The 25,594-nt window shown below is 41.0% G+C and overlaps 1 protein-coding gene across 1 annotated transcript in view; it reads right to left on the bottom strand.

Moving 5' to 3' along the window:
* Positions 1-25,594, bottom strand: part of LOC149142058 (phytochrome) — a 337,500-nt gene that overhangs the window by 225,561 nt on the left and 86,345 nt on the right. The window contains exon 3 of the mRNA XM_089447546.1: positions 10,006-10,296. Within this exon, the coding sequence (XP_089303672.1) occupies positions 10,006-10,296 (291 nt within the window). The remainder of the gene's footprint in view (positions 1-10,005; positions 10,297-25,594) is intronic.

Below are 25,594 nucleotides of genomic sequence, written 5' to 3'. Positions count from 1 at the left end.
ATAATTTGGTTGATTAATTTATCAAATAGAAGAAACATTATCAGTTGCTGCAGTAGGGATTCCCATTTAGGAATTTTCACATGGTATCAGAGCTGCAGGTGAAGCAAGAAGAGCAAAGTTGGTAGATCAAGCGTTGAGCAAAAAAGGGAAATCAAAAAGTTTCAGGAGGCAACAGTTCGAAACCCCAGAGGGTTTGCACAGTTCTTAGCCAGAGGGATGAAATTTCGAGGCAGTCTCTCTCTGAGAGAGTCGACAAAGAGAAGGGATTCCAGATCAAATTTTTGTCGGGACAAAGGGAGCATCGATGAAGCCTCAACGTGAGGAGAGCTAGTGGGACACAGATTTTTTCTGCAGGAAGTTTGTTGTGCAGAAAATCGTCAGAAGAAAGACGAGAAGCACGGCTGAGGGAATTTCTTCCTCAGAGAATTCCTAGCCAAGGAATTCGAGTTCTCTGGAGCTGAGCAGCAGCAAAGGGGTAGCAGTTTTACTAGCTCCAGCAGGGAGTGCGTAGGCTAGCCCAGCAATAGCACAGAGGAGAGGGGAGGTCATTCGACTTTCTACTTTTGGAAAAAATGGCAACCAATGGCTTGAGGGATCAGGACAGGTTGGACGAAGAATCCAACTATGTCATCTGGAAGGCTAGAATGTCATTCCTTCTAGATGAGCATGCCCTCAAGACATATGTCGACATCGTGGTGGTTATGCCTGCAGATGCAGATCCGTTGAAGAAGTACCGATCAGAAACGGCAAAGGCCAAGAGGATGACCCTTGTTGGAGTAAAGGATCACATAGTGTGTCATGTCGCTAGCAGAGGGAATGCTAAGGAGATGTGGGATGCCTTGGCAACGCTATATCAAGATCTTCCGCGCAACGGAAGATGTACTTCGAGCAGAAGCTGAGATCTGCTCAGATGCAGAAGGGGGAGCATGTGGATCCATTCCTCACGAAGGTTAAGGAGATCCGTGATGAATTGTCTGTTGCGGGGCATAACCCTCAAGATTCATAGTTGGTTAGACTGGCCCTCAATTTTGTCTCAGATGAGTGCCAAGTCTTTGTCCAAAGTATCTTGGGCAGAGCAGCATTGCCAAATTGCGCTGAGATGTGGGCAGCTCTAAAACAAGAGGAGTTGAGGAGAGACTTAGTCAAGGTTAAACTTGACGGAAGCAGCAGCAATGGGTCGAAGCCCAAGGAGGAGGAGGATAATGCAGCACTTGCATTGAAGGGACAACAGGAGCAGCGGAAACGTAAGAAAGATGTCTCGAAGACCAAGTGTTTCAAGTGTGGTGAGATGGGTCACTACGCTACTTAGTGTCCTCTCAAGAAAGACAAGGATGAGAAGCACGATCCGAAGGTTGTGCCCGCGAATATCGAAGAGGAGGAGTTCGCCATGACAGTCGAGATACCTCCAGGAGGGAGGTGGGTTGATTTAGAATTGTAGTTCGAAAGAGCTACAGATGGGCAGGATCCTTGAGGAGTCCACCTCTTGGATCAATACCTTGCTACGGGAGCCCAGTTTTGTGGTAGCAAGATGGACTAGTGTCATATGGTGTCGAGGAGTGTCGGAGAGATAGTTGCAGTAGCTAGGAGTGCCAGAGTCTGAGCAACGCAGAGCAGAGTTGACAACAGTGCAGACGGCACATAGCAGAGGTCAGCAGCAGCGCAATATATTCAAAGGGTCAATGTAGAGACTAGCAGCAATTAGGCTCCAGCATTCACGTGGTATCATACTGAACATAGTCAATTCAGTAATTTTGGATGTTTTTCGTTGTTGATCGAGTTGCACCAATAGTTTGCAATGCAGTTGCAATTGGCAGTGGTAGTGCTAGCAGCAGCACAGATGCAGCACTTAAGAGGGAGTTGTAGAACGGATGCAATGTTGACAGTGGCAGTGTCAGCAGCAGTAAAGTTGCAGCGGCAACGCAGTAATTGCCGGAAAACATGTCAGACATTAGCAGCGCAGAGGACGATGCTTCAGAGTCAAAGCAATAACCAGCAGCGTATATGGCTAGAGCACATTCCTCGCTAAGAGGGACTGTTGATTTGGGGTGGCATCCGATGTGCTCTAGGCCTCAAAATCTGCAGGAAGGCTTAGACACGTGCATTCTCCAATACCTAGAAATAGTTTTGGAAATTCCATCAGGAGACAGTTTTATTAAAATAATTAATTATTTTTAATGGGACCCTAAGTCTAAACTTAGGAAATTAAAATAATTAAAGGGTATTAATATAAACTATGGGTGAAACTTCTACAAGAAGGCGGAGATCAAGTCAATATGATCCTAGCCATTGATTAGAATCTAATATGGGTCGTTGATTGATCAACGAGAGGATTATAAGAGGAAGCTTGATGGGCACTTGGAGAACACACCGAGAGATCAAGAGATTGAATTTCTGAAGTGAGAAGTTCTAAGGAGGAAATTCTGATAGAGTAGATTTCTTATAGTTGAGGGGCAGCGATAGCATCCGGGGAGAGAGATTTTTTCAGCCAGAGAATCATCAATAGAGAGAGGCATAAAGTGATCCAGCAGCTCTCACGCAGAGGCTGACGCAAGGCCATGCAAAGGCAGCGAAGAGGGTGAGAGAGTGAAATTTTGCGGCAGAGTCAGTTTCAGAAGTCGAGAGCCGGGGTGTCAGACCAGGAAGCTAAGAGCAATGACTCCGAGCAGCAAATTGGTTAGCTGGCTGGGTGACGCAGTGCCTAGAGGGGTTGACGCAGGGACTGCGTGTGAAAATTCCTAGATCTAACAATCTCCGGAATCCTACTGCAACCAGTTGAATCTACTTCACCAAGATCGTAAATTACATTACAATCTGATTTCATATTTCTTCTTGAAATATTGAAGTAAATTACTAAAGCAGCCTACACCAAATTAAATATGATTCTCAAACATAGAAACTGAGCAAGGAAATACAAACACATAGGACACCGTTATTTTTTGACAAATGTCCCTGGAAAGACCCAATGCGGGAAAATCGGTGCAGTGGCTCTGAGGGTTTTATTATTATGCAAGAGAAAATCTTAGTACAATTCTAAGATGCTCAACTAGAAATCCGATACTGAGAGAATACTAGACAAAATAATGGTGAAATGACCTCAACCTGTCACTAGGAGAATCAATGACTGATCCTGCTGAACTGGAGGCTCTGCGTCACCCTTTGCGTGGCCTCTGCGCAGAACTGCGTCACTCCTGACATTTTTTGTGTCACCCCTGCTGGGTATTACGCTGCCCCTCTTCTAAATCCTTTGTTGGCTGAGAAAATCGATCTTCTGCCTCCCAGACTCACACCTCGGCTCCCAACAACTGAAACTCGACTTCACCTCAAGGATTGCACTGCCTCTATGTCAGCACTGCGTGGGCTAGCGTCAACGTTTCTCTGGACGTCTTTCTGTCCTCCATCTGCCTCGTAATCTCCGGAAATTCCTTCTTCCAGATTCTCACTACCCCTCTACTGCAAAAGATCTCCTCAATCGATTTTTCCTCCTGAGAACTTCACTTCAAAAAATCGTTTTCTTGATCTCTCTTGGTGTTTTTTCCAAATGACCTTCAAGCCCCTTCTTATATCTCCCTGTTGGACAACCAACGGCCTAGATTAACTCCTAATCAAAGGCTCAAATCATGTTGACTTGATCTTTGTCTTTATATAGAAGATTCACCCACAATTAGATTAATACCCATTAATATTTTAACTAAGTTTAGACTTATGAACCCCATTAAAAATATTAATTATTTTAATGTAATCATCTCTGGGTGGAATTTCCCAGAACGGTTTTTGGGTTCTTTGGAATGCATGTGCCCAAGCCTCCCTGCAAAATTTGAGGCTTAGAGCACATCTGATGCTACCCCAAATCAACACTCCCTCTTAGCAAGGAATGTGCTCTAGCAATATACATTGCTGCATTGCTCTGACTGTGAAGCATCGTCCTTTACGTTATTGATGTCTGACATGTTGTCCACCAACTACTGCGTTGTTGCTGCAATTGTACTACTACCATTGAGACTACCACTAGCAATGCTACATCTGTACTACAACTCCCTCTCAAACGTTGCATCTGCTATGCTGCTAGCACTACCACTGCTAACACTACATCCGTACTGCGACTCAATTGCTAATAGAAGCAACTGAAAACCCCAAAACTGGACAAGTATCCAGTGGACACACCTTGGTGCTGAAAGCCTGATTGTTGCTAGTCCCATGTTGTCTTCTGAAGCTACTGCGTTACTGAAGCTATGTACTGTACCTCTATGCACTGCTGCCCCTCTGCTCTGCGCTGCTCAAGTTCTGGCATTGCTAACTACTGCATCTGTCGCTCCAACACTCCATGGCACCAACTAAAAACTCCTCCATCCCGCTACTCCTGATCATGGGCTCCTCTAGCAAGGTGATGATCCAAAAGGTGGGCTCCTCAAGGATCCTGCCCATCTGTAGCTCTATCGAACTACAGTTCTATATCATCCCACCTCCCTGTTGGAGGTATCTTGGCTGCATTGTTTTAAAAAATGGCTGGCTCGGAACTGACTCAGCTGAGTTAGTTCGAGCTAGGCCTAGAAAAATCAACCCGGCCAAGTAACCGGTTTGGCCAGCCGGGTTAATACTGAGCCGGCCAAGTTGTCTAACAACTCGGCCGGCTTGACCGAGTCCATATCAACCCGGTCGGGTTACGTACAGCGGCCCAGGCACCAAAAAATCTGCGATTTTTTTAAATTTTTTTATTAATCGCTGAATGTGGGGGACTCCAAAGCATACAGACTCGGCATAGCAAATTTAATGTTATGACAAACTTACTAAGGGAATGAGCTAGCAAACCGAACATGCACTTACAACAATAGAACTTACAAATTCTTTCAAATTTATAAGTCAATCAATCTTCACTACCAAACTTACCACACCATCAATAACTAACTGGCAATTTATTTGCAATGATGTGACACCAAGAGATATGATATCTTGACCAAAGCTTAGCCACCATAACTACTAACCACTGTAGAACACATGTTGGATAAACAAAAATAGAGAATTGGCCTTAAGCACATATAGTTTCCTTTTGGCCTCGTAAAAATGAAGACAACATGTTTTAACAATGAAACAAAAGTGGATACTTGAAAATGAATCTCTGGCCTTATCCACGAGTCAAAAACAAATGGCCAATATCTCCAAATTTTCAGAATCAACTTATCCATATTTAGTTGAATCCTAGTTCCAAAAAATAGTCTAAATAAGATGTGCTAATTTCAAAATCTTTTTAATATTATGTTCCAAATCTACCATCAATTATGTTTAATACTGACTCGGCATAGAAAATTTAATGTTATGTTTTTTTAATAAAAAAAAAGAATATATATATATATATATATATATATATATATTTAATGTATTTTTTACAACGACCGAATCATTGAAATCGAGCCAGCCGAGTCGATACCGAGTCAAAGTCGACCCTCGGTCGAGTCGGTGTCGGAGTCGGAGTTTTAAAGCATTTCTTGGTTGTCATAGCTAACTCCTCCTCTTGTTCAATCTTTGCGGCTACAACCTTAGGATCGTGCTTCTCATCCTTGTCCTTTTTCTTTAAAGGACACTGGGATACATAATGGCCCATCTCGCCACACCTGAAACACTTCACCTTGGAGATGTTTTTATTTCATCTTTGTTGCCCCTGTTGCTCCTTCGATGCAAGAGTTGCATTATCCTCCTCCTCTACTTTGGGCTTCGACCCACTGTTGTTGCTGCTTCCACCAAGTTTGACCTTGACCAGGTCCCTCCTTAGCTCTTCTTGTTTTAGAGTTTCCCACATCTCATCCCAATTTGGCAATGTTGCTCTGCCCAGGATACTCTGGACAAAGACTTGCCATTCATTCAAGACAGAATTTAGAGTCAGTCTCACTAACTCTAAATCCTGAGGTGTATGCCCCGCCGCCGACAACTCATCACGGATATCCTTCAGCTTCGTGAGGAATGGATCCACACATTCTCCCTTATGCATCTGCGCAAATCTCAACTTCTATTCCAAGTACACCTTCCACTACTCGGAAGATCCCTGATACAATTTGGCCAAGGCATCCAACATCTCCTTAGCAGTCCCTCTACTAGCAACGTGACACACCACGTGATCCTTGACTCCATCCAGTATCTCCTCTTGGCCTTCGCCATCTCAGCTCTGTACTTCTTCAACGGATCGGCATCCGCAGGGACAACTACCACACTATCAACATACGTCTTGAGGGCATGCTCATCTAGAAGGAAAGACATTCTAGCCTTCCAGATGACGTAGTTGAAGCTCCGTCCAACCTGTCCTGATCGCTCAAGCCACTGGTTCCATATCCTTCGAAAACTATCGAACAACTCCCTCTTTCTCCCTACTATGTACTTCTAGGTTGGCTTACGCACTCCCTGATGGAGTCAGTAAGTTTGTTGCTCATATGTTGCCCAGCAACTAAGAAATATTGATTTCCTCTGCAAGAAATCATTAAAGAAGTATTCCCTCACTATGCGAGTTGCTTCCTTCTTCCGACAGCTTTTTTACCCAACACTAAGCTTGCAGAAAACTATGTCCCTCTCACTCTGCGCTGATGCTCTGCGCGGTTCCTTCTAGCTTGGCAAATTCTCGATCCAGCAATCTTACCTCTCTATCGGCTCACTCAGAAAGAGAACCCCACCAAAATATAGCCCTCCTAGCTAGAATTGTGCAATCCCTCAAGGAATTCAAACTGCTACTTGTTGCAACAAGTTGGCCCTTGCTTAAGTGTTAGATCTGCTCTTCCTGTTTCACATCAATAGCTCTGATACCATGTGAAAATTCCTAGATCTAACAATCTCTGGAATCCTACTGCAACCAGTTGAATCTACTTCACCTAGATCGTAAATTAAATTACAAACTTATTTCATATTTCTTCTTGAAATATTGAAGTAAATTACTGAAGCAGCCTACACCAAATTAAATATGATTCTAAAACATAGAAACTGAGCAAGGAAATACAAACACATAGGACACCGTTATTTTTGGACAAATGTCCCCAGAAAAACCCAATGCGGGAAAACCGGTGCAGTAGCTCTGAGGGTTTTATTATTATGCAGGAGAAAATCTTAGTACAATTCTAGGATGCTCAACTAGAAATCTGATACAAAGAGAATACTGGACAAAAGAATGGTGAAATGACCTCACCTTGTCACTTAGAGAATCAGTCACTGATCCTACTGAACTGGAGGCTCTGTGTGGCCTCTACGCAAAACTGCATCACTCCCAGCAGTTTCTATGTTACCCCTGCTGGGTATTACGTTGCCCCTCTTCTGAATCCTCTGTTGGCTGAGAAAATCGATCTACTGCCTCCCAGACTGACACCTCGGCTCCTGACAACTGAAACTCGACTTCCCTTAGCAGGAAATCAACTTCCCCTCAAGGACTGTGTTGCCTCTGCGTCAGCACTGAATGGGGCTAGCGTCAGCGTTTCTGTGGACGTATTTCTGTCGTCCCTTTGCCTCGTACTCTCCGAAAATTCCTTCTTCCAGATTCTCTCTACCCCTCTGCTGCAAAATATCTCCTCAATCGATTTTTCCTCCTGAGAACTTCTCACTTCAAAAAATTGATTTATTGATCTCTCTTGGTGTTTTTTCCAAATGACCTTCAAGCCCCTTCTTATATCTTTCTGTTGGACAACCAACGGCCTAGATTAACTCTTAATCAAAGGCTCAGATCACTTTGACTTGATCTTCGTATTTATCTAGAAGATTCACCCACAATTAATACCCATTAATATTTTAATTTTCCTAAGTTTAGACTTAGGAACCCCATTAAAAATATTAATTATTTTAATATAATCGTCTCTAGGTGGAATTTCCCAAAACGGTTTATGGGTTCTTTGGAATGCATGTGTCCAAGCCTCCCAGCAAAATTTGAGGCTTATAGCACATCCAATGCTACCCCAAATCAACATTGCGCAGCGGCAGCACAGAGCCTGCCAGAGGCACCTCATCCAGTGACCAAATCAGCTAGGATTTTTCTCAGTGATTGTGTGAGGTAATCTCACAAATCTTTCTGCCAGTATTTCTCTCTTTGTAACTGAATAACCCTTGAGGTATTCAGAGATGTATTCAGAATTTGCTACTGTTTAATAATAATAAACCCTCAGATCTGCTGCAGCGGTTTTCTCGCATTGGGTTTTTCAGCGGACATTTGTCCAAAAATAACGGTGTCATTTGTGTTGTATTTTCTTTCTTGCTTAGTCTCTTGTTTCCGCATAATATTTAATTAAGTGAAGGCTGCAGTGTATATGTTTCAAATTCGATATTTGCCGTAGGAAACTGCAAATAATTTGGTTGATTAATTTATCAACTAGAAAAAACATTATCAGTTGTTGCAGTAGGGATTCTGGTTTTGGAATTTTCACACGAAGATTACTGCAAAATCTAGAATGGATTATTACAGTGCACTATTGTTGTGGACACCCCCATTCGCATAAGGAACATGCTCTTTCCATTGTAGTAGTTCTCTAGGGATTCACCTTTAAGTTGAACAGGTATTCTGTAGTAGTTTAATACATCTACATATCCTCCTGAATCACAAAAATAAATCACATATCACTTTACCATTCTGGTGGTAAAAATTGAATTTACAGCAAACTTACATTGTGCCATATTTCCTTTTGAGAAAGGCAACAAGAGGCTGGTTGATGAAACTCTATCAATCATTTATTTATAGTTTTTCCAACCTCTCTTAACTTCACCTTCTATAAAAATTGAAAAGGAAATTAAGTAATGGATTTTAATCCATTTTCCAACTCTAACATATATTAATTGTTAAGAGCAATAGGTAATTAATAATAACTATTTTAGAATGGCAACAGCCAAACCTTGTGGCAGATCATTTGATTATCTAAATGTACAATCTTTCCTTACTCAGAGGAAATGTACAGGAGCAATTGCTTGTTTTCTCCTTGGGGTTTGAGGAACTAAATAGAAATCTATTGAAAGCTGAACTGTATACCTGCATTTTCTTAAATGCCATCTCAAATTAAATGGAATAGATATATCAGTTACATTCTTTGTATAATAATAAAATGTAACTTCTTCTTCTTCTCCGCTTGCAAGTTCACTATATAAGACTCCTTTCGCAGCCCATACCAATTCTGGTTCTGAGGATAAATTACTAGCAGAATGGCCGCAGTGGCAATTTCCAAACATCATCTCATGGAAAAAATTTGTTTATCAATAGGTAGAGCGGAAAGGTGCTTCTTTGGGTCTGAGTGAGCATTAATTTCTCTGAACACTTGGAACCTGCACGAATATTTTGAGAGAACGGGGCAACTTCCAAAGGTGGGATATATAAACTATGGTATTTCAACACAGCCTTTGTTGTGAATCCATTTAAGAACATGACACCATAACATATAAAATAAATAACAGGACAATGCACTTTCAGACCCTAATTATGGTCTGCAGTTTTTCTTGCAGCATTTTAGTTCATGTGGATTGACCATTTCGAGATGAACAATATTAAATTTTCCAAAAGTCACAAGGTGTGTCTTAGGTTATACTCGAGGAAAAGCTGCACAGTTTCTGATCAATGTCTAAAGACACCACGTGCACTTAGAAATCCAAGTACCTTCAACTTTCAAGACATAACATGCAAACCTAGAAAATGGAATGAGCAAACTGGACAAATTCAAGACCACAGAGAGTACTTACAACATCAGCAGGAATGTAATAATTCCACTGCAAGAAGAAGCAATTTTCAAAGAATTGTGCAGGTTATTTCTCTTCAATTGCGAGATTAATCTTTTGAGAAGAAAGAGAAATGTCAGCATGTCCTCAAAGCAGGCAGCTTTTTAATGAATCAACCTGATGGAAGTTGACTAGAGGAAGATGCCTAATGGCTTAATTGAACATGCTAGGAATGGAACCAAATCCAATGGATATAGAAAAAAACAACTATAGCCTGTAAAACTGCAACCGAATATGAACATGGAACAAAGATTACTCCCCCTCATAGCAAAGGTACAGCTAGCCACATACCTGAATTCTATATGCATAACATTCACACCACTTCCCAAATGTCTCTTAGTAGGAACAACCTTAATTCCAACCCATCCTTCTGATGCAGTGAACCGCAGTGCATTTATCAAAAAATCTGACAAAATTTGCTGAAGCCTCAACTGATCACCATAGAGGCACATTGTTGTGATTGCTTCTGGTGAATCACGTATTAGCTGCAAACCCTTTTCCCTGCATAGAATCATCCCCTGACTTACAACCGCATCAAGTACTGTCCCCAATGTGAACTCTACCGTGTCCAGCTCCAAATATCTGTTTAATAATTCAAAAACAAGATTCAGAAAGCATTTAGTATGGCATAGATTTTATAGTGTATTTATCATGAACCAAAAGGAACTTGATAAATTTGAATGATAATATTTGAAAAGGATTATATGACTTCATTTAAAGAATGATAATAACATTTTGAACCCATTGAAGCAGCCCACTCATGCACAGACCCATATAAGTTCAGGTCTGATATACACGTTGAAGGGCATTGTACTTGGCTCTCATTGTATATTCGATGAATATTCCTTCATTGGGACTTCAGATCTGAATTCTTAATTTGAAAAACAGAAGGAAATTGATGGCTGTAGCATGCTAATTCCAGCTGTAGTTATCAAGTTTCTCATAAGATATAGTTCAATAACTATTCCCTCATAGACTCCATTTCCCAATAATAGGCACTAATCCTGCCTTTCAACCATCTAAAAGTTATAAAATTAACTCATTTACTTGCTGAGATGAAATCTGGAAATTATAAACGTTAAATCAGAATTCAGGTTTCTTTACATAAGCAAAAGGGATCTTTCTTTTTGCAATTGACAGATCTACAAATTATCACTAAAAATCCATAAATCTAGATTTCAACTTCCTAGCCAAAGATTCTCTCTGTCCAAAAATCTGAATAATATAATCTTCAAAATCAAATTTTGGATTTCCCTCCCTATGTCAAAATACCATACTTTGTGATCATCTTTATTAGACTTAGAGTTGTTTATGAATTCCCCTCTTGACTTGGAGAAGAACCAACCTAAAAAGTGGAAGAGGATTATTTAGGTGAACTGGACAACCACTCGAAGCTGCACTTCGGTCTTTACCTTGTCAATTGGGACTTTAACACCTTGGGTGTGTGTTTAAACCATGTAACAATTTTGTGCCTGTTGTCACCCAAATTGTACAGGTAGATGTGACAACAACTCAGGGCAGGGACTGTAACTCTGATCCCCACCCTCTTCGTTCTAGTTGTCTCCCTGCAGTAGGCTAAGGGGGGTAACCCCTATGAAATGTGAGGATGAAAGACTTGTCGCGATCCGACAAGCTTGGGGGACATAACTGAATGGCCTAAAAACTTGGTTAATGAGAATTAGCAAGTTTAATTATTAGCATGATTTGATTAGATTATGGAGAGACCAGTGCCTTATGGAGTCAAATCACTTGCACAATATAAATTAACTGCACAATATAAATTAACTACCAAGCTACCGGATGAATAGTTGCTACTTAAGATGCACTCTATCCTATATGAGATGTGACACCTAGAACTAAGTGAAATGCAAACTCTTGGTTAGTTTTAGATTAGATGCCTATCTGAGTCATTTCTCTCAACTGTTTTGATGTTAGTCTCAAGTGTAGGTTGTGGAGAGAAACGCAGGGGAAGATAGAAATGGTTATATTAATGATACTTCCCTAGAGTTCTAACCACCCAAATGCCTCTGGCGCTGCAGAGACTATGGCTCTAGCCTCTGACGACTGTAAGGTCACTGTGTTAACCACAAGTGAGGGTCTAGACTTTGCAAGTTGGGTAAAGGTGGTCCTGTTGTCGCCCAAATTGTACAGGCAAAATGTGAGGACGGGGGTTGTCACTCTGATCCCCACCCTCTCCGCTCTAGTTGTCTCCCTACAGCAGGCTATGGGGGGTAGTCCCTATGAAATATGAAGATGGAAAGACACGTCAACAACAGGCAAGTCCGAGTGACACAACTGAACAGCCTAGCAACTTCATCAATTTAGCAAGTTTGATCATTAGATTAGATTATCTTGAAAGATCAGTGCTTTAATGGAGTCAAATACTTGCTTTAAGCAAATTATCTACCAAGCCACCAGATGAGCATTTGCTACTTTAGGATGCTCCACTATCCTATATGAAATGCAACACCTAAAATCTAAGTGAAATGTGGAATCTTGGTTTATTTTTAATTAGATGCCTACTTAGGTGAATCCTTCCTATCAACTATTTTGAAGATAGTCTCTAGAGTAGGTTGTCAGAGAGAAGCCCAGAGGAAGATAACAAACGTTATAGTAATGATACCTCCCCTGGAGTTCTTACCACCCGATGCCTCTAGCACTGCAGAGACTATGGCTCTAACGACTGCAAAGTCACCATTTTAACCACTAAAGAGGGTCTAGGCTTTGCAAGCTGGGTGAGAAAAGTGGTCATATCTTTCTATCAACCAAGTTTATACTTGGAGGTAAATTAATTAGTGCAAAACTAGTCGTAAAATGCAAGTGCACAATATGAGTGATTATTCTTAAGGTGAGATTGTTAAGGTTCTTAAGTACAGTGATATTCAATTTATAACAATGAATAATGACAATCTTCACCACAAGAGAAAGTGATCAATGAACAAAATAAATAGCGCCTGAAAATGTTGCCAAGATTACCAATAGGCAATTGCACATGAAATAGACAAATTCAATGCTCATTTCAACAATGTCAATTAAATAATGATCAATTAGAAAATTCTTAAGATTACTTAAATCATAACAAATAGAATGCAAATGTGCCAATTCGATACAGGAGAGAAAAATTGAATTCTATATGAACACAATTAGATTACTCCACGTAACGACCACTAGTCGTATACGCAGCGGAAATATTAAAATACTTTGTAGACAAAGACATCCTTCATAGGATAGTAATTGTAATTGTATATTGTATAAAAGAATTGATGTAAGATGATACAAATGAGAATGAGGGTCCTGTATATATAACCAGGTAAGTACCCTTTCACTAACAATTATGTCCTTAAGGATATACCTTTTCATTAATTGCTAACTAATTAATCATTAATCTTATTTGTTGTCTTTTATATTATTTGTGTTTATTTTTATATAAATTTAGTTTGTTACATTGTCTTCCCCTTCAAAAAGCTTTGTCCTCAAAGCTAACTGATGACGGATCAGATCCCTTCTATCGTTCAGAATATTTTCTCATTTCTGAACTTTCATGTTTGTTGATAAAAGACGATATCGATCCTGTATATATAGCCAGGTAAGTACCCTTTCACTAACAGTTATGTCCTTAGGGATATACCTTTTCATTAATTGCTAACTAATTAATCATTAATCTTATTTGTTGTCTTTTATATTATTTGTGTTTATTTTTATATAAATTTAGTTTGTTACATTGTCTTCCCATTCAAAAAGCTTTGTCCTCAAAGCTAACTGATGACAGATCGGATCTCTTCTGTCGTTCAGAATATTTTCTCATTTCTGAACTTTCATGTTTGTTGATAAAAGACGATATGATGTTTTGAACAATAGACAAAATTGTCGTACTGAAAACGGATCTCACCATCCTAGACTAATCTTCTGGGAAATCTTTTGACCCTTGGAGATGTGCAATGAATAGTTATCGTATGACTGGATTGAGCTTATTTCAGTATTCTTCGGAACATAAGTTTGTTTATGTTCTGCATGATATAGATTTGTAGATTTATTAAGGCATCTACTCTTGTGATTCGAATGTAGATAAGTAATTTTTCTTGTTTGAACTTCCTTAAACGTTTTTATGGTAGTTTCTTGATTTCCATCAAGCATTGTTGTTGTTGATTTAACTACTGAATCCTTATTTGGGGTGTCCTCTATTTGAACGACAACCTCTGAGTACGTTTTTACTTCAATAGGGTTTGGATTTGCCTAAACTGCGAGATTAGTGGTACTGATGCTTGTTTCGTCAGTTTGGACTGCTACATCTGGAGATTTTGATGCTTCCTTTGCAACAAGTTCTTTGAACCTAGTCATCAACGATTTATTTTCGTCCTCAAGTTTTTTAATCTGTTTGAGCAGATTTTGATTATGATTTTTGAGACATAAGCATTCCTCATTCTCTGAATCAACTTTATTTTGGCCTTCACGCTTCTCGTCTTTTAAACACTTGATTTGTTCTACTAATGTTTGGTTAAGGCTCTTTAAATGTAAATTTTCTTCTTCTTGTTCTAATAAACGCTCCTTGAGTTCCTTCTTTGATGCTTTAGCTTTCTTGACTTGTTCGAGTAGTTTTTCTTGGTGATCTCTCAAGCGTGAAATTTCTTTGTCTTTGTTGCAGATGACTTCTTCAAGCTCTTTTTGCTTCTTTGATATAATTTTTTCGTTATCTTGAAACATAAAGTCTAAGATATCCTTAAGGTCTTCTGATGAAGATTTTATTGATTTTGATTTACTTGTAATGTCTCGAAACGTGACCAACTTCCTTTTATAAGGAAACGTCAAAACATGTTTCTTTATGTTTAACATGAACGTACCCAGATCCTTAAACCAAGGTTGACCGAGTATGATGTCAGTGTTTTTATCCGTCCTTACAACATGAAATTGAGATATGTACTCATAATGACCTATTGTCACTTGTAGATCACTAATTTTATACTCTTTTTGGTCAAAAATATTTTTATTTACACCAATGCTTAGCTCTGGAATTAATATCTAATTTGTCAAGTTAATGTTGATATAATTTTTATCGTTGCTTGGGTTGTTGGCGTCATTAACTCCTCTTCTTTGGATACTTCATTTTAATGTAATTACTCTGTGATCTATAACTGAAAGACCATTATAGGAAAACCTTTCTTCCTTCGTCATTTTATAATTGAGCTCCATCATTTTTTTCAATAATTGATCCCATTTTGTTTTATCGAAATGACTTTAGGTATATATTTAAAGTTCCTTTGGACTTTGTACTTCAAGTCTCCTTTAAAAGTGTCTTTTTAATATTATTTTTTTTTATAATTCTTCAAAATTATTTTAGTTGAATTTCCTATTATCCTTAATATTTCAAAACTCCCTTGTATTCTTTTTATATATTTCTACTTACGTTTTTTCCCTTTTTACTTTAAAAAGAATATTTAAATATTGTTTCAATTGGCTTCTTTTAAGTAACCTTCTATAATAATCCCTGCTTTGTACTTATATATATTTTCAGTAATTTTATGACTTGAAATTTTCTTTAAATGCCCCTTTATAATATAAAACTTCTCTTTAAATATATTTTATTTATAATCTTCCTTTTTTTTTCTTTTTGAAAAGTTACAACCCTAGTGAAACGTGGCTATTCATCTCATTGGGGTATAATATAAAATATATGTCCACTTATGTGCTTTTGACTCCGTTAATGTTCTCTACGTAAAAAGTAAAACTTATCATTCACATAAAGAATTTTGTATTCCTTTTGTTTTTCTTTCACCTTGAAAATACCATGGGTCGCTAAAACCACGGGCTTGTAAACTACTTAATGAAGCATCAAGATAATATTATCTACTCTTCCTTCTCTTATGTATAGTTTTAAATATATTTGGAAAGATTCCCTCTTAACTTTATCATGCACTTTTTATCAATAATGTAGAACATTTATATATATATATATGGATCTTCTCCTTCAAAATTTACATCAGACTATATATTTATTTATTTCCTTTAAATCTTTTTTTTTAATCTTTATGTGTACTTCTTTTATTTTCTTTTTCCTTTTTTCTTTTTTTTCTTTGACTATCTTATTTTTTTCTTCCTTTTTCTTTTTTTGTTTAATGGTCAAAGCCTGGAATGACGAAACAGAGAATCTCCAACTTTGTGTAGCGAAATGTTTCAATTGTGACGACAACAACGTTGTCGAAGGATTAATGACCAAAGGTCGGATTAGACTGGTTCTCTTTAACGGTTGAGCATCTAGAGGATCGAACAGCTCCGATACCAATGTAACGACCAAAAGTCGTATACGCAGCGGAAATATTTTAATACTTCGTAGACAAACATCCATCGTAGGATAGTAATTGTAATTGTATATTTAGAGGCCAATATCTCTTGGGGAGCCAAAACTCTTATTGCTCAGTTAAGGACTAATTCTCATCAACTCTGTTGTGAAACAGGGTGCTGGAAAAGGCCAAAGGAAGTGTGGGAAGAAAGAATATGCATTTTTTGTTCTTCCGGAAAAGTGGAAACAGAAATACATTTCATTTTAGAATGTGCGGCTTTCATTGCAGATATGCTGGCAGCTAGCTCTTGGTATAATCTATTTAGCGAGGGTTTATCGAGAAGCTGGGAGCATTTATTTTGAAGCTTCACAGAAAAAGGGTCGAATACATCAAGCAGATGAAGAAGCAATCTGTCCCATAGGCTACCATTAGCCTCGTGGATGTTAAAATAATTACTTATTCTTCTTCTACTGTATAAAAGAAATGATGTAGGATGATACAAATGAGAATGAGGGTCCTGTATATATAGCCAGGTAAGTACCCTTTCACTAACAGTTATGTCCTTAGGGACATACATTTTCATTAATTGCTAACTAATCAATCACTAATCTTATTTGTTGTCTTTTACATTATTTGTGTTTATTTTTATATAAATTTAGTTTGTTACACTCCAAGATTTCTCTTATCACAATTACGATTAGAAAAGTGCTTTAAGAGTCACTTAGATTAATAAGATTGTGAAGCTCACTTACACAACACAACAAATTAGCAAATCCACAAGAGGTATTTATTTCCACAATAGCAATGAAGAGCAATGAATTCACTTGTCCAATAACAAATGATAGCAATGACAAACTAGAAGTATTCTTTTAGAAACAATGTGACAATAATACTATCAAGGAGGAGAAGAGAGCATTAATCCACAATGTTACTCTTTAAGCCAATCTTATCAAACAATTACCAATTCAAATATCCCCTTAAAGCACTTATGTTCTCATTTAAATTAAGATGCAAACAATTAATGCTAATGCAAGAATGCAATGAATGCAATATGTAAATGGATGCAAGGGATGCAAAATGCAATGAAATGCAAGATCGAGCAGCCAAGAAGATGATGAATGCAGCGATAAGAATGGTACCCAATTCCACTAGAAAACACTTATTCAAGATTCACAAGATGCAAAGAACAAGAGCCAAGTGAAATTAGAGGACTGTCAACGACTTTTAACACCACTGTAATGTTTATATCAGATCTTATGCAGTATATATCAGACCTCAAATTATTATGACAGCCTTCAAGAAATGATAAGCTATGAAATGGAATGCAAGCCCAACTAATGCAAGTGATATGCCAATGAAGAAATATGCTTGCAAATTGATTATTATGCCAATGTTATGTTATTCTACCACTGCTGTAGATGATTTTACGTGGCTGTAGCAAACATATCAGATTTGGAATTTACCCAACAGTCCACAAATATTCACTTATATGCACTCAATTTGACTTAAAGATTAATTCTTAATTCCTTAGGTGAATAGTTAATGATATTGGGCTTATTTTAGATGTGTTTAGGCCCTGAATACACTATTGTCATAAAATGCTTCAGAGTTATAAATGAAGACAGTGATGACAAAGAGGGATTAGAGAGCAAACCAAGAGGCCTAATGGCCTTGTAGGTGCCTAGAGCTTCTTCTAATGCACTTGACTACCTGCAACCACAATGTTAGCTCCAAAACAAATGCAAAATAAATGCAAAACAAATTGTTGGAGATGAAACACTAATGCAAACTCAATCGATGACTGTAGAATGGCCACGTGAGAGCTAGAAGAGGAATACGGATGAGATTAGAGGCTAGGAAAAGGGCAACGATAGAGGGAGAAAGGCCTAAAAGACCTGTGGCCAAGGGAAAAGAACCACTGAAGGGGGGCGAGAGCGTTTGGGGCCCTCTAGGGCTCACGACAGGTCAAAATGGCCTACGGCTAGGGGGAACAGCCCTCTAAGGGTTGCGGCAAGGGCAAGGGAAGCCCTAAGCCTAAAAGGCTAGTGGCTTAAGGAAAATCCCCTTTGGGGCTGCAGCCAAGGAGAGGAGGGGAGCCAAGGGCCAAAGAAGGCAGCTCAAGGCTGTAGCTAGGCACAAAGAGGAGACTGTAATATTCCTAGGGAAATTTTACGATAAATATGCAAAGCAAACATAGAACAAAAGCCACACAAAATTTAAAGACATGAATCAGATCACATAAAGGCACCAAACTGTGCCGCTGAGCCATTTTATTAAAATCTGAACAGGGTACAATTAGGTGTTGGAAAGAGTGCACCTGGGCTTGCTCAAGGCAAGCTAGCTAAGCCCAAATGAACAATAGGAAATTCCCCTCAGGTATGTTGTTGCTCTGTCTCCTGGCTATGTGCGAAACTGCCAAGAAATACGTTGTTGGGTGATGAGATCTGTTGCTAGGGCCTCTTGTAGTGCTCAGAAAATTTGGGGAAATTAACCCTGGACTCTCCAACAAATACCCAGAATTACCCACGAAGGGAATTGGGCTATGGTTGACCTTGGAATTTCGGCCCTCTTTGTCCCTATGGCCCTGCTACTGGGAAATTCGGCCCACCTGTCTATCCTACTACAAATGCTCCCAAAAATGGTTGCAAACTCCAAGCAAAGGCTCTCTCGGACTCCTCAAACCTCAGGCCCAAACTCCCTTCACAACTCAGCTCCCAAGTGAGCCTCCTCCATGCACTGCGCAGTCCTTGCGCTGTTGGTTGTGTCTCCCTCGACAAACTCGCACCCCACTGCTGGAACAATTGGAAAAAAGATGGAACTCCGTCCTTGGGCTGGCACTCGAAGTCTACTGAAGCAAGGGTCGAGATCTCTGCTCGAAGACACTCGTGTGCTAAACAACACTTGCAGACTTGGCTTCAGCTAAGCGTGCTATGTCAAAGACACAATTTCTGAATAGATGATTAAATGACCAAATGAGTGCCTTCTCTTCCTTTTTGTCAAGATGCCTCCAACGCCCTCATGTAGGCCCGCCTCGATTTCCTCCCACTGAATTTCCCTCCAAGGCATGCGCATTCTCCATGTGGGCCGCAATTCTCCACCTGTGGCCCCCACGCTTCACTAGGGGTTCGATATTCTCCTCCTCTAATGTTTGGGGCTTGCTTTTAATCAAAATTCAATGTGGGGCCTCTAAACCCACATTTCCTCAGTGCCAATATGAATGAAGACAAAATTTATCAAAATTGATATTTCACTTAACAATAATGCCAAGTGGGAATATCACAGTCATTCCCGCCAAAACGTTGCTTGTCCTCAAGCAACTATAATGAAGGATGTTGAAGTATATGTTCCCCTTCCCAAGTGGCATCCTCATCTGGTAGGCTCCTCCATCTGATCAGGAACTCTTTGATGACCATGTTCCTCAAACGCCTCTCCTGAGTATCTAGAATAGCCTTCGGCTCCAGAACTAAGTGCCCCTCATCATTCATAGGAGGTAGCTCTGCAGTTGTTACCACATGTTCTCCTAGTGCATTTTTCAGGCAAGATACATGAAAAATGTTGTGAACATGACTACCCGAGGGTAGTTCCAACTCATATGCCACCGCGCCTACTATGCGAGTGACTTTGTATGGCCAATAAAAATGAGGTTTGAGCTTCTCGGCCCCCTTCTACTTGAGCGTGATTGCCTGTACGGCTGAAGCCTCAAGAAGACCAAGTCCCCTACCTCAAACTGTCTCTCGACTCTACCCGTATCTGCATAAAGTTTCTGTTGGTTCTGGGTTGTCTACATGTTGTCCTTGAGAGCCCGTAAAATGTCTTGGCTCTCCTGTATCCAATCCTTGGCCCTAGGGGCCTTACTGTCTCCAAACATCACGTCAACAAAAGAAAATGCATCGTAACCGTATAGAGCTCAGAATGGGGGCATACCTATGGACATGTGGTATGTGGTGTTGTACCAGTACTCTCCCAGATGTAACCACTGTATCCACACTCGTTGATGGCCTGTCACATAGTTACGCAAGTAACCCTCCAGCCACTTGTTGACTATCTTCATCTACCCATCTGTTTGAGGGTGGTAACTAGTGCTCGAAGTGAGCTCAGTGCCCACCAGTCGGAATAACTCCTGCCAAAATCCCCCCATGAACCTGATATCCCTGTCACCGACAATGGTCTTTAGAAGACCATGTAGCCAAAACACCTCCTTGAAAAACAATTCGGCCACCTACGAGGCCAAGTACCAAGTTGAGATGGCAAAGAAATGCGCAAACTTCGTCAACCGATCAGCCACCACATAAATGCAGTCCTTGCCCAATACTGTGGGCAACCCAGTAATGAAGTCCATCGATATACTCTCCCATTTCCCCTCGGGGATAGGAAGAGGTTGTAGCACCCCGGCAGGGTGTGACTGCTCACCCTTGTTCCTTTGGCATGTGTCGCACTCCCTGACATGCCTCAAAATGTCATCCTTCAAGCCCCTCCACGCAACACACTCCTTGTTGGTCCTATAAGTCTTTGTGAACCCCTGGTGCCCGGTTAGTGGTGAGTCATGGGCAACCTGCAAAATCTTCTCCCTCAGTTGGGAGTTAGGCACCAAGTAAATCTGGTCTTTGTAGTAAATCACCTCATTCATCACCCTGTACCAGTGATCTGACACTGCCCCATCAAGGACCTCACATGCAAATCAGTCCTTGGAGTACTTCACCAGTGACTGCGCCCTTCAATTCGGGGCCATCCTCATCAACGAAAGGGCAGCCGAACTCCTAGACAACGCATCTGCCACCACGTTGTGCTTCCTTTGACATACTCAATGTCAAAGGCATACGCTTGGAGCTTACTCACCCACTTTTGTTGCCTCTCCTACAACTGCTTCTGCTGCAAGAGAAACTTAAGGTTGTTGTGGTCGGTCTTGACCCTGAACCGATTCCCCACCAATGACTGTCTAAACTTGGTTAGCGCATGCATGATGGCTAGCATCTCCTTGTCATAAAAAGAGTACAACCTCTCATGGGGCAATAGCTTCCGACTCTCGAAGGCTATGGGTTGCCTTCCTTGCATCAAAATTCTACCAATACCCTCTCTGGATGCATCACACTCCAACACAAATGGTTGGGTGAAATCTAGAAGTGCCAATACGGGACAACTGCTCAAGACCTGTTTGAGGCGATCAAAAGCATCCTACGTTGTAGCTGTCCACTCAAAAGCCCCCTTCTTCGTCAGATCGGTGAGGGGAGCTGCCAACTGAGAGAAGCCCTTTACGAACGTCCTATAGTAAGTGCAAATGCCCACAAATCCCCTCAACTCTGTCATATTTTAGGGCTCTGGCCAACCCCGGATGGCCCTGATCTTCTCCTCATGGACTCTCATTCCATCCTCCCTAATGATGTGCCCTAGGTAGACCATCTTTGTCAAGCTGAAATCGCACTTCGACAATTTCGCATAGAACTGTTGCTCCTCCAGAATGCACAACATTGTCTCTAAGTGCTGCAAATGCTCCTCCCAAGTCCGATTGTAGATCTAGATGTCATCAAACAACACCAACAGAAACTTTCGCAGCTACCCACGAAACATGTGGTGCATGCAAGATTGGAAAGTGACTGGTGCGTTAGTTAGGCCCAAGGGCATAACCAGGAACTCGACGTGCCCATAGTGGCACCGGAAAGCGGTCTTAGGGACATCCTGATCCGGTGGTACCCTGAGTGTAGATCAATCTTGGCGAAGAATTTCGCCCCCCTCAGCTCGTCCGTCAACTCATCTATACATGGGATGGAGTAGCGATTCTTCATGGTCTTCTTGTTAAGGGCCCTGTAGTCAATGCACATCCGAAGGAACCTATCCTTCTTCTTCACCAGAACAACTAATCAAGCAAAAGGGTTAGAGTTGGGCCTGATGTGCCCAAGTGCCAGCAACTCATGAATAGCCATTTCTATCTCATCCTAATATGCCTTGGGATGTCGGTAAGGGGTACTGATCACTGCCTGTACACTCGGGACCAACTCAACAGTATGCTCAAACCCCTGGTCAGGTGGTTGACCCAGCGGTATGTCTCCAAACACTACTAGATACCAATCTAAAATGCCCTGTATATCTGGGTGTTGTGGCTTGGCCTAACCTCCAGCCTTTGAAATCCTCAACTCCACAGCACACTCAATGTCCCCATGTCTCAAGTCTGCCTCCATCCTATGGGCTGAAACAGTCTGTGGAGGGTAGGAGTGCATACCCCGTAGCAAAACTGGTTTTTCATTTGGCCCTACGAACTCCATCTCCAACCTCTTCCAATCAGTAGTGACTCTGCCAAGAGAGTAGAGCCATTCGACACCCAACACCACATTGGTGTTCGGCACATCTACCAAGAAGAAGTTATCTATCATTGAGCAATTCCCCATGGTCACTGTTAGAGATGGAACATAGTGTGTGCACTGCATGGTTCTATCACCTGGCACCAAAACCAAAAAACCTTCAAACTCCTCGGTTGTGATACCCCTCCTCTGGACCATTTTTTCATCAATGAAGTTGTGGGGAGCCCCACTGTCTACTAAAACCGAAACATGTTGCCCCTACATGGTGCCCCTGATCCTCATAGTCAAAAACTTGGGTACCCCACGTAGAGATGTAAGGACCCCTCCTAATGGAGCGAAAGTAGCTCCCCCTAGCGAGGGTGGTGGTGGTGGCCCCGTATCTGCCTGCCCTACGCTATCATCACCACCAATCTCCAAATACGCATCATCCTCCCCATCACTGTCGGAGAAAACCTCAATGTAGTGGGCCTTGCCCGTTGTGCATCTATGACCTAGAGCCCATGGTTCCTGACAAGTAAAACACAACTTCCTCCTTCGGATGTCTCTCTGATTCTCCTCATCCATCTGTCCACTCCCCTGGTTGGCTCTCGATGGTGGGGCTTTGGTGTCACCTCCCTTCTGTGGGTAGGGAGTGTGTGAGGGAAAAGGTGCCCGGGTTTTAGGGATGGCCCACTGCAAGTCCCTAACGCAAGTCACTGCCTCCTGTAAAGACAAAGGGTTTGTGTGACTTAACTAATCCACGCAGTGGCTCCAATCACCCCTCTACGAAAGTGCACACCTTCCCAGTCTTTGAGAGATCTGGCACCATAACTGAAACCCTCAAAAATTCTGATATGTAGTGTTTCCACTTGCCTGTCTGTTTAAGTTGAGTCAACTCTCTGAAGTGAGCCTTCGGATCCCTCCTATCAAAATGCTCCATCACTCTCTGTGTGAAGTCCTCATATGATGTCAGACTAGCATGCCCCAATGTGGATAGGGCATGAAACCACCACTCATGTGCCTCCCCTTCCAGGTGTAAGGTAGCCATTTGCCTCCACCTTTGTCATCTGATTAAGCTAGAAATAAGTATCCAGCTTCTCCACCCAAGCGCAAGCTGTGCTCCTGGAAGAACCATCATATGTGGGGATATACATCCTCCCAACAGTGCGTTGTAGCTTTGAGTTTTGCGAATTTTACCCACCATTGTACCTGGCCTTCTCATTCTACTTTAGATGACAATAATCTATGAATGACAGGGCCGCTTTGAAATCCTCCCCCATGGCTTGCCATTCCCTAAAGAAATCCCCCATGGGCATTGGCTCTTCCGGTCCCCCATGCTCAATGGGTGTTGATGGTAAGAAAGTAGGCAGGCCGCAGTGGGGTTCTAGATGGCCCACTATAAGTTGGTGAGTGAGTGGCCGGTGAAGGATAGTCGTACTGTTGTGAGGCTCCCGATGTCTCTCCAAAAAGGAACTCACGTTGGAGGCCCTTTGTCCCTGTTAGTTTTTGGTAGCATCGGATGTGCTCTAGCCATGAAAATTGGTGGAGAGGCTAAGGCACATGAGTTCTAAAGAACCCAGAAATCATTTGGTGAAATTCCACTTGGATTGTATTTTATTAAAATAATTAATATTTTAATGGGATTCCTAAGTCTAAACTTAGGAAAATTAAAGTATTAATGGGTATTAATCAAAATATGGGTGAGAATGTTCTAAAAAGCGGATCATATCAAGTTTTAATCTTAGCCATTGATTAGAGACTTAATCTCGGTCGTTGAAGTCTCAACGAGAAAAGTATAAGAAGGAGGCTCAGGGTTCATTCCAAAACACACAGACAGTTGATCAGTCGGTTCGATATTCCTAGGGCAGGGTTAGCTAAGGAATTCGAACAAGTGATCAAGCAGTGAGGATCAGAGGCAGTACAGGAAGGAAGTGACTTCCTGTTCCAGTGAATATTTTTCAAAGAAGACAGTGAAAGGGGCAGAAGATGCAAAGCAGTGCCAAGGAGGGACAGTGCATCAACTAGAGGATGTTGACACAGAACCACTGAGGGATAGCCGAGATCAGTATCAGGAATCACTTTGAGTGATTAACAGACGAAATCTCGATTTCTTAGCAACAAACGTAACAGTAGCAAGGGTGACGCAATCAGAGGGAGTCTCCATGCAGTGACTGTGCAGGCTCACGCAGAGACTGCACAGTGGATCATCCAAGAGTTGGGGTCAATGCAAAATCTCCAAATTCAGTGTGAGAAAATTCTCACTATTTCTTCTATCAGTTATCTTCTCTGAGTGGATTGCCATTTCTCTGGGGCATCTAGATTGTATTTAGAAAGTTACTGCCAATAATAGCAACCCTCAGATTTGTTGCACTGATTTTCCCGAATTGGGTTTTTCCGGGGACTATTGTCCAAAAATAAGTGTGTCAATGTGATTGTTAATGTGTTGGTGTTTCTCTTGCTTCTCTCAGTTCGTAATTTGTGATGTCTGCAGCTGAATTTATTTTGATATTTACTAAAGCATTAGTAAATAACTTATTATTTTAAATAAGTAGGAGAAATAAATCTCACTGCAGTATAATTTTCACATGGTATTGGAGCAAAGGTCAAGCAAGATAGCAATAATTTTTGCAATATAGGGTGGTGGTGCCACATTGGCAGCAAATTGATCTCCAAAAGATTCACGCAATCCCTTGCAGAAATTTCCAGCAAAGAAAAATAGCATGGAGAACAGAAGGGATCATAATATTTTTGAATTAGCTTCCAGGCTGGAAGAGGAATTTGCTTGCTTATCAAGTTCTGCATCAGTCGAGGATTGGTACATTGATAGCAAGGCTTCAACTCATATGAATGGAGAGCGAAAGTATTTCTCAAGCTGTCAGGAGGAACAAATGAACTTCCAAATCACAATGGGTAACAAGATGAAATGTACCCCAGTAGAAAACGGAACCATTACATTCCAAACAGTAGCAGGAGATAGTCTTCGGGCCACTAACGTATTGCATGTGCCAGGTATGGGAATGAATTTGATTTCAATATCTCAATTACAAGATAAAGGATATGATGTATACTTCATTGGTAACAACGTATATGTCAAGCATCCTAAGTAGAAAAAGAAGGCCCAGATTGGAACTCGAAGCAACAGGTTATATAAGTTGCAGCTCGAGTCTCCTATGGCACTGATAAGCAATAATGTCAATGGAGAGAAAGAATTCAATAAACTATGGCATAGAAGGATGGGACACTTACATCATGGGGCGTTAAGGATGCTCAATGAAACTGTTACAGGGGTTTCGATGCTTACTACCAAGCATGATGATACATGCATAGGCTACG

The sequence above is a fragment of the Pinus tabuliformis genome, chromosome X, assembly GCF_031772625.1.
Source record: "Pinus tabuliformis cultivar Carrire ecotype Pingquan chromosome X, CPIR1, whole genome shotgun sequence".
In the NCBI taxonomy this organism is placed as follows: domain Eukaryota; kingdom Viridiplantae; phylum Streptophyta; class Pinopsida; order Pinales; family Pinaceae; genus Pinus; species Pinus tabuliformis.
Note: the sequence above shows the minus strand (reverse complement) of the source record. Positions and strands in the feature narration are given on the sequence as shown.